General features: G+C 42.8%; 1 protein-coding gene across 1 annotated transcript in view; it reads right to left on the bottom strand.

The window, feature by feature from the left end:
• Positions 1-10009, bottom strand: part of LOC135108603 (uncharacterized) — a 171230-nt gene extending 161221 nt beyond the window's left edge. The window contains 1 exon segment of the mRNA XM_064019762.1: positions 9718-10009. Coding sequence (XP_063875832.1) covers positions 9718-9887 — 170 coding nt within the window. The 5' untranslated portion in view covers positions 9888-10009.
• Positions 10010-10691: the final 682 nt, after the last annotated feature.

Genomic DNA, 10691 nt, shown 5'->3' with positions numbered 1-10691 from the left:
AAGTTTCGACAGCGTGACTCGATTGCAGGATGGCGGCGAAACGAGCAGCGGAGCGCCGAGCCTCACGCGTCAAAAGTTTTCCTCCCGTGTGGGCAGAGGAGAGGGAGGGAGGGAGGGAGGGAGGGAGGGGGAGCGGCACTGGGGCCCAGGACAGGCTGATCCATGCTGCACACCGTGTATTTTGTAAGAGAGGCGGGGAGTATCGTTCAAAGGTGTGGGTGAGAGACACATGGCAAGGTGCGCTTTGCCGCTGCGCTTGTCTTCGTCTCCGTAACCTTTGTTCCTGAGGCGGGAGAGGAGTGTGACATCCAAGCGATGAAGGGTCGCCTCCCCCCGCTGCCAGGTACCACTTATCGACCTGCACCAGGAGGAATGACCGCCTGGCTGGAGGGTTGTGTCGCCCACCGCCTGCTACCCCCACCCCCTCGCCTTCTCACCCTGAGAAGGAACGAGCATCAAGGTGCAGCAAAGGGCACGTTCTGGCTGCTGTAACACCTCATTCACCTCCACGATAGCTGTGAACATGGCCTAGCGGGGCTGGAGGAGGGAGGGCCGCCGTATCGCTCCCTCCAAGCTGCTGTCGGGGAAGTGGAGGGATAAATCGTAGCTAAAGAGGGAAAAATACGTCATTGCCAAGGAAGATCGCTGCGTGGAATGGCCGCAAACCCCTCCCGCGCAATCCACGTCTCCACATGCTCTTTCCACACACACCTCGTTGCTTCATAAAAAAAATATGAGAAGTCTTTGCAAAAACTAGACAGCGGCGACGAGCGATCTTGTCATTCACGCGGCCACCAGACGCCAGTTTATGGAAGTACCAGGAACGACACTCCCCATCGCCAAGACATTCCTGCCGCCAGATCCTCGCGGTGCGGCACATTGCTGGCCAATACGTAGTGGCATCGAGAGGCACTTGTTGCCGCAACTCACTCTTACTCTGGTTTTATTGCCTCCTGGTCCCCTCCACCTAACTGATGACTGCCATGATGACCCACTTACTGTGTGTGTGTGTGTGTGTGTGTGTGTGTGTGTGTGTGTGTGTGTGTGTGTGTGTGTGTGTGTGTGTGTGTGTGTGTGTGTGTGAGTGTGAGTGTGGCGCAGCGGTAGAAATTATCAGCACTGCTCCCTGGCAATCTTGTCTTTGACTCGAGTATGGGTCCTGGCAGCAGGTGATGGCCTGGGTGACCTTCGGAAGGCAGACGCGGCAACCTGCGCGAGGCCAGAAGAGAGAAATCAAGGGAACAGGTGAGCAGCGCGGCGTGGCAACAAGTGACACACAAACCCGAGACCTTTGCCTACATACAGGGGTGGCTGGCAGGGCGAGGCGTCCCGGTGCTCTCTACACTTCTGTTAGCGCAACGCCACCATGAATATGCCAAGCAGCGGCCAGCAGCGCGGCGGCGGCGGCGGGAAGTAAAGGAGAGCAACGGGTGACGCCACCAAGCCAACGCCACCGCCTTCATTGTCACTTTGAGGCCCCGACACGTGCTGCCATTACCCCCACCCCCTTCACGTCACCTCACCCCCGTAAGAGACCCACCAACACCGGGCACCTCTGTGTGTGTGTGTGTGTGTGTGTGTGTGTGTGTGTGTGTGTGTGTGTGTGTGTGTGTGTGTGTGTGTGTGTGTGTGTGTGTGTTGATAGGGTGTCACCTCAACACACGCACATATGTCTGTTCTGCAACTGATGCATAAATCGAATGCAAATGGCGTCTTCAATAACTCTCTCTCTCTCTCTCTCTCTCTCTCTCTCTCTCTCTCTCTCTCTCTCTCTCTCTCTCTCTCTCTCTCTCTCTCTCTCTCTCTCTCTCTTTCTTTATTCATTCTGTATTTGTCCACCAGCCCCTCTGACAACAAGAACAGACAAGGACAGCATAAAAATTGAAAAGCAAGAAAAAAAAACTCAAAACAGAGAGAGAGAGAGAGAGAGAGAGAGAGAGAGAGAGAGAGAGAGAGCACCACAACAACTTACCACTGTCCCTCATCTCCGACCCACGGCCAAACTCAGCTAACTTTTTTCTCAAACTTAATGTAACCCATTCCCTTCCTTCTCTTCCCATCCCTTCCCTTCTCTCACTCTCTGCTCCACGACAATGACACTCCTCCTCCTCCTCCTCCTCCTCCTCCTCCTCCTCCTCCTCTAAAAATAGCCCGCACAAGATGGTGAATTAAGGAAATTTTGCGCCGAAAAGAAGACATTGTTCCCCCAGTCCTAAAATTAGACTGACTTAGGAACGAGCATGAGAGAGCGAAAGGGAAGGTAAAAGGGGCTTATAGAGAGAGAGAGAGAGAGAGAGAGAGAGAGAGAGAGAGAGAGAGAGAGAGAGAGAGAGAGAGAGAGAGAGAGAGAGAGAGAGCATTGAAATATATTACTTAGATTAGGTGGTAAGAAAATAATCTGGTTTGGTAATTCATTTTCATTTTAAACATTTCTCCAAGACCCCAAACCTCTCTCACTCTCTCGCTCTCTCTCTCTCTCTCTCTCTCTCTCTCTCTCTCTCTCTCTCTCTCTCTCTCTCTCTCTCTCTCTCTCTTCACTCGCTTACTTTACCTGACCTTCCTTAACCTTTCCTCCCAGACTAACTGACTCCTTCCCTCCCTCTCTCCCTCCTCTCTTCCTTTCTCTCCCTCTCCTTCCCCTTTCTCCCCAACAGCAGTATATCGCCAGAGCAAACATCCCCCTCACTCTACCCCCCTCGGCTCTCTCTTCTTTAATACTAGTAGGAAGGGAGAGAGGAGAGAGGGAGAGAGGAAGGGAAGGAGAGGGGGAGGGAAGGAAGGAAGGAAAGAGGGAGGGAAGGAGGGAGGGACGGAGGGTTGGCATGATGTAAATACTTCCTGACTTAAATCTGAGCTCTCTCTCTCTCTCTCTCTCTCTCTCTCTCTCTCTCTCTCTCTCTCTCTCTCTCTCTCTCTCTCTCTCTCTCTCTGATAAGCCTCTGTCTTTGTTCATGATCGTCATTGGATTGTTAAGCAAGCATAAATCGTTCAATCATCCTCCTCCTCCTTCTTTTCCTTCATTTTTTTTTTTTACATCATCATTGTCATCGTTATTATTCTCCATTTTCTGTCATGTATTTTCAGAACGACCATCATCATTATTATCATCCCCCAAGCATCATTATTTTTCCACATTATCACTTGCCTTCAAAAACCTACTTCTTATTGAGTAACAGAAATGACAACTATAGGAATATCAATAATAATAATAATAAGAACAAGAACAAGAACAAGAACAAGAAGGATAGAAGAAAAAGGAGGAAAAGGAGAAGAAAAGAAGAAAAGAAGAACAAGAACAAGAATAACAAGAATAAGAACAAAACCAAGAAAACAACAACAACAACAACAACAACAACAAGAGCAAGAAGAAGAAGAAGAAGAAGACGGAGAAAGAAGAGGAGGAGGAAGAAGAACAAAAGGAGGAAAAAAATCAACCAATAAAGAAAATATAAAAAAAACATACGAAAGAAACAAAGGAAACAGGAAATCACACTAAAAGAGAATAGAAAACGAAGATGACGCAATAAGGAAAGGGAATATCTAACATGCATAGCTCTGGCAATGAATAAATAAATGCCACGTCAGGAAACTGCACCGCTAACTATAACTAATTAATGCGCCAACTGTACGCACCATTAGTGGCCGGCAGGTACAGATTCGCGTGTGTGTGTGTGTGTGTGTGTGTGTGTGTGTGTGTGTGTGTGTGTGTGTGTGTGTGTGTGTGTGTGTGTGTGTGTGTGTGTGTGTGTGTGTGTGTGTGTGTGTGTACTTTAAAATTCAACACTATTTTTTTATGCGTATATAATTTAAACTTTTCCTTTTCCACTTTTTTTCACACAATTAACACCATTAGCACCACTACCACCATCACCACCACCACCACCACCACTGCCGTCGCCTCATTACAGTAGATAAGCGCCATCACACCAAACCTGAGCCGCCACCTGTTTCCTAATGACACACGCATATGCACGTACACACGCAAACACGCACGCACGCACGCACACTCACTTCCTCTTGACCTCTAACTGCTCTTAAGTATTATTTTTGTCATTCTTTCAAGTTGTCTTTGTTTGTTTGTTTTTTGGTCAGCTTTGTTTCCTCTTCAGTATCAATTACACCAACACGCTACACAACACAGGCCAGTCTGGAAGGCACAGTGTGGTGGTGCAAGGCTCAACGATAATTTCACAACACAATAATTTTTCTACCACTCGTCTTCAGTGCTACCTGCGTTCAGTTACACATTTACCTTCCAAAAAACCCTTGCCTATCTCGTCAAGCCAACTCTGTGTGATTTAACCCTCTCACTGCTAGACACATTTCTGCCCTAAGCAACTACAACTTTCAGACACCCGCTTTTGCACTACGGTCTTTTAAATAGTCTGGTAGATTAGAAAAGAGAAAAATTAATCTCTTATTCTCTTATTTTCCTTTTGTACGTCCATGTAAACCACTTTCACGGTGCTCTCAACGGCCCGTATTCTGAAACACTTTGCTCTCACTACTTTAATTTCCAAAGGCTACAGAGATGATTAGCCGGGTTCTCAAGAGCGTTTTTCCTATTAATAATGTAGAAATCTTGTTAATTAATCTCTCTCTAGAAGCATAAAAAAAACACCGTTAAAAAAAACAGTGTAACTTCAACTAGAACCTTTTGAATGTAGTGGAGATGCGGTGCAGAGAGTTTCATAATATGCTTCAGCGTTTACAGAGGACGACTATGGCAATAAAAGGATTAAATAGTATCTCGCACGTTCATTTCACCTACAAGGACTCCTGCGCGAGCCACACTGCGCATCTCACACGATCATGTCAGCCAGTGGTAAGTAATAACATCTTTGGAGTTATATGTATTACCTCCACTCTTTCCCGGCTCGACAGTTTTGTCCAATAATGTCCTGCAACCTCCGAGACATACGTATATTTAGTTCCGAAGCCTAGAAAAGAGAAAATTGACCTCCCTCTCTCTCTCTCTCTCTCTCTCTCTCTCTCTCTCTCTCTCTCTCTCTCTCTCTCTCTCTCTCTCTCTCTCTCTCTCTCTCTCTGCGTGTGTGTGTGTTGTGTTGATACAAACATTCTTTTTAGTGTTTTGAATGTTAGGTGGCGATCATGGGAGTGAAAGGCTTACCAATGTCACCAACCCAGTCACCAACCATCGCCCCGTCATCCCGACACACGTTATAACTGCACAGCAACAAGTATCCGCTGCTCCCAATCCTCCTCCGCACCACGGCCCGTATTCTGAAACACTTTGCTCTCTCATCACGACTGTTTTCGAACGCCACATGAATGATTATGAAAACAGCCTTGAAAAACCGCAACAATTCCCACTTCTTAACCATTTCTGTTCTCTCATAAAGGCTTCTTTCATAAGACGGCGATAATTACTCGTGCTTAGTTTTTTTGTTTTTTTCTGTTTATGGTACAAGACTTTTTTTTCTACCATCACTGGAATAATGGAAACACCCTTGAAGACTCGAATAGCTTCCACGAGGACCAGCTGGAAAGTAGCGGAGACAAGAAGCCGTAATAGTTATAGTTATAGAGCGCAAGTCTTATCAGCAGATGTGAATAGTAAAGACTGCTTGCAAAACGAACTCACCTGAATAAAGAAAGAAGAACGCACACACAAAACACACACACACAAAATGAATAACAAATGCTAATGAATAAATCGATAATACTAAATAAATGACAAAAAAAAAACATCTCGCAGGTATATTTCCACAATAGAAGGATAACAGCATGGAGGACAGCAATCAGTCACGCCTTGTACAGGTGTGGTGGGGAGCGGCGTCACCTGCGAGCCACGACACATTCAGGCCAATTAGTGGATAATGGCCGCTATTCTTGTATAGGTCGCCTTGCCCGCACGCTGGTGGTGGTGGTGGTGGCATTAGCAGTAGCAGGAGTGATGGTGGTGTTAGTAATAATGGTGGTGGTGGTGGTAGTGGTGGTGGTGATGGACACATACCATTATAAATACACATGGAAGTGAAGAGAGAACATACATATCTTTCTCTTCACCTTTTATTATTATCTGACACAGTCTTTCTTATTCGCAGAACCACTCTGAGGCAATTATTTTGGTCTACTGCCACGTCTGAACACTGTATTTACTAAGTATTGCCAAACACTATTCCTATTCTTTCGATTCTCTCTTTTATTCGTTCTTGCCGGTGCTTGCAAAGATGTGCATTACTTTTAGTGTTGTGAATTATTACGCTATCGAAGGAAATAAACTCTTTTCGCTAGTTCTTAATTTTTTTTATTGATCCTATTTATTCACTTTTATTTATTTATGCATTTACTTATTTACTTATTTATTTTATTTATTTATTTATCTACATATTTATTTATATTTTGTCATCAGCAGGGGTCCAGCCGTCCTCCTGTTTCTACCCTAAATGTCATTGTAAATACACAGGAGGAAAGACAGCAGATATTTTCTCGATCTTAACTCAATTTGCTTAGTTTTCGTCTTTTTCTTCCTTCTCTTCGTCAGTCTATACGAGTCTACACGAGGAAGATATAGATATTTTCATCACCTTGACAAAATTCCTTCCGTTCGCTCTCTGGTGTTATCAAAGCGGACAATTAAGCTAATATATTTGTAGCGCTGTACATGAGCACTACATACTCGTACATATGACGCTGATGCGAACAGTAAATAGTGGAAGCTGCCGAACAAATATGAAATAGCAAAAAAAAAAAAAAAAATCCTCCGAATATTGCAGTATTATACAACAATCATTTACCGTGTATTTTATTGGCAACTGCTAAAACAATGCCACATAAACGAAACTTCACTGTATTGTTATGCTGTAGTTTATCATTGCATATACATATTTGTTCGTTCATTCGTCCGCCTTCATAAGTTCACTACAGGAGAGAGAGAGAGAGAGAGAGAGAGAGAGAGAGAGAGAGAGAGAGAGAGAGAGAGAGAGAGAGAGAGAGAGAGAGAGAGAGAGAGAGAGAGAGAGAGAGAGAGAGAGAGAGAGAGAGAGATATTTTCTTTATTCCCTTTACTCATTTTGTTTTGTAATTCTCAAATTTGCCTTTCTTTTTTTTTTTTTTTTTGTGTATGTGTTTTGCCAGTCTACCTTGTGTTGTTGGGCAATTATCCCCATAATTACTAACAACTTTCCCACACACTAATTTTTCCACTGCAGTCTTTTACACAATTTCGTAGCAAAGAAAAGAGCGAGAATCGATTTATCTTCTTTGTGTGTGTTCATGGAAGCAGGCGACCATACGAGTAAAGAACATTAAATACGTTTGGTCAGTTCTCCTCACTTTTGTCCTTTCCCTCGGTGACTTCACTGCACGACTTCTTCTTTCCTCTTAACTTAATCAGCTTAGTTCTTTTCAGCTCAGCTTTCCCATGTCTTTTTTTACGATCCTATTATGAGTCCACAGCAGGAAAAAATAAATAAATAAACTACTGTAATGTGGTTGCTTTCTTAATTCTTTAACTGATTCTTTTTTTTTTTTTTGACGTCACAAAGATCAACGTTAAACAAAATCAGGAAAAGACTCCAAGTTCACACAAAAAAATAAAAAATAAAATAAAAGGAGGAATGGTGTATTTAGTTTGAGGTGTCTTGATGCTTGTATTCTGGAACGGTTCAAGTCATAGGAAGGAGGAAAGAGAGGAACCGGAGGAGAGTTTCAGAGTTTATCAGTGAAAGAGATGAAAACTCTGGAATTCTTTGTTTGCTTACTTATTCTCGGTTCTACTTTATTTTGTCTGTCTGTCTCTTCGGACTTCACAACAGGAACAGCACTTTTTTTTGTTCATTTCCTTGACTTAACTGTCTCAGCTTCGTCTTTTTTTTATTTTTTATTACCGAGTCAACTGGTAGAGGAAACACAGGTTCATTTCTTTATCACGCTTCGCTTGGTTCTTCTCAACTTAGCAAAGACATAAACGCATTTTCTCAGTTTTAATTTTCTTTTTTTTTTTTCCTCCGTCTCAGCCTCACGCTTTTTTCTTATGAATACTCAAACAAAGGGGGAAAGTGCGGGTGTTTTCTGCATTTTCTCATTCAATTCTAACCTTCTCTGTTACGAAACCTCACTGAATACCTGTACTATTTGCCTATTATTATCATCGTAACTTTTACTTTTAATAAAGCCTTCAATTTTGTGTCTCCATCACAACTTCATTACCTCTTCTCTAAAGTTCAGTATTCTCCTTCCTCTTCTCACCATCAGCAATGCAAACTTCCGAAGGTAATGAAGCTAAAAACATTCTCTTTTTTTTTCTATATATATTTCCACTTCTTATCATTACGAATAGAAAAACATCACAAAGCCACAACTGTTCTCTTCTTTCTATACATACACACGATTTTTCATCACTATTCTTTCCTTTCTTCTCATCGTCACTAGGAACACCCAAATCCAACATGGCTGCAAGTCTTATTCTCTTTCTATTCTTTGCAATTCATCGTTTTCTTCCAGCTTTCCCTAGTCCAAATTGTTAACGAGAATAAGGGTGTTTGGTTCAGCTTCCCTAACTTCACTAATATATCCTTTCTCTTTGCCTTTAACATTACGAACAGTTAGTAAAGAAGAAGAACGGATAACTAATATGTACTTTATTCACCTTCCCCGTTTTCTTCCTGGTTCTGTCTCCTTTCTCCTCCTCATTCTTCTTGGTCCTTCCTCTCATTCTTGTCTTCTTTTCTCCTGTTTTTCATTTTTCATTTTTCTCCTTTTTTTCCTTCTCTTCCTTCTTCTTCTTCTTCTTCTTTTAAATCAAACAACTTTACGTTTTCTTTCCTCTGACAGACCTGGCTCTTCCATTACGAATATGCAAAAGAGGCCTGAGTATTTTCCTCTTACTTTCCTTCCTTTGATCTCATTTCTTTTTAAACCCGAAAACGAAAACTATAATATGGACATTAGTTCATCATACATAGTCTCTTATCATTCCTTGCATCATTAATATAGTCTAATTATTATTGTTACTGCTTCTCTCACCATTACACACACACACACACACACACACACACACACACACACACACACACACACACACACACACTATAAAGTCGGTATTGTCACAGTTGGGAGTCACGAAGTCCTGTTGAAATTTTGCTAATAAATCTTGACAAATGGCAGATCAGCATAACATACAACTTAAGACTGACGGTAAATTATAAGTATAGTGAATGTAAATGCAGAATATTACTTGTCTCCTGACCACTTGTACACTCCATTGTCATCTGAAGTAATGAGGAAAAAAATGAACCGGAAGAAGAGTGTGTTGCAAATTTATCCTTCCGTCCAAGATCAAAGAAAAGTGACATGTTTTACGGGTTTCTATAGTGATATTGACGTGAAGTGTAGTTATGTTTAGGAAGTAAAGGAAATGTTCGTGTGTGTGAATGTGTGTGTGTGTGTGTGTGTGTGCTCGCTCGCCTGAAAACTACTTCGCAAACATGCAAATCAATACATCTATTTGTCAGTCCGCCCGTTCACTCTTGTCTATCCATGTGTGTCTGTCTTCCTAAATGTTTGTCTCTGTCTGCTTTCCTGCCTGACTGCATATTTGTCTACCTCCAAATATATCTGCCTTTCTATCTGTAAGTCCACCTGTCTGTCTGTGTATCTGTCTCTCTGCCTGCCCAGCTCTTTATCTATTTGCTTATTTGCTTATCCGTCAGCTCATCCAGTCACTCTTATTTATCCCTCCAGCACGTGTACCTGAAGGAGACGGTGCCTCTGGGGGCGTCCATGCCCTGCGGAAGGTACCACGTGGCAAACAGGCGATCCCAGGGTGAGGCGACGGCTGAGGAGGGGGCGGAGCAGGCCATGGCTAGACGAGGGACGGGGGAAAGCCGTGACTCCCCTCCACCCACCACGCTCACCACCATCAGCGTTGACCCGGGAGCCTCCGCCACCACTGAGGGAGAAGAGAGAAGAGCGTTAGGACAATATTCTCAAACACTTCTGCGCCGCACATCCACTACATTAAAAAATACTCTATCTAGTTAAAGTGACACATCTTCTAGGGTGTTTCTTTGGTTCTAGTGACAGATGAATACGTTTTCCACATTATTAACAGGAGAAACACTCTGGAGAATCCAAGTAATTGTATTTATGGCCTTGGAAAATAGTCGTGGTGAGAGAGCAAAGCGTTTCAGAATACATGGGTATAAGATAGTGATAAAGATGAACAGCCGTTGCCGATTATGAAGAGAATTAGTGTGATCATGCATACAAGATAATGGTAATGATATATAGCGGTAACTGATAATAAGCACCGTGAAGATTAGTAAAGCGGCGGAGGGCTGTGATTAATATTAACGTGAGAAAATGGAGGGGGAGAGGAGAAGGGAAGGAAAGGATTAGTAAAGAAATGGATAGCGGAGATTAATTAAAGAGATGATTAACGATAAACGAGGATGAGAATCGTGAGAAAACAAAGAGAACAGGAAGAACAGGTCAGTACAGATACTGATAACAGAGATAGGAGACAGCAAGCGATAAATGGTAATGCATAACAAGCAAAATACTTTCCTAAGATATCTATAACTAATGATGACCTTTATAAGAATAGAAAAGAGGGATAAGAGGAGTGAGTTATATGACAATGAATAAAAGATGATGTTAAAGGATAATGAGCAGTAAATTTTAACGAGCAACTAGTGATAATAAGGTCGATATGAGATCCATAA

The sequence above is a fragment of the Scylla paramamosain genome, chromosome 17, assembly GCF_035594125.1.
Source record: "Scylla paramamosain isolate STU-SP2022 chromosome 17, ASM3559412v1, whole genome shotgun sequence".
NCBI lineage: Eukaryota > Metazoa > Arthropoda > Malacostraca > Decapoda > Portunidae > Scylla > Scylla paramamosain.
Note: the sequence above shows the minus strand (reverse complement) of the source record. Positions and strands in the feature narration are given on the sequence as shown.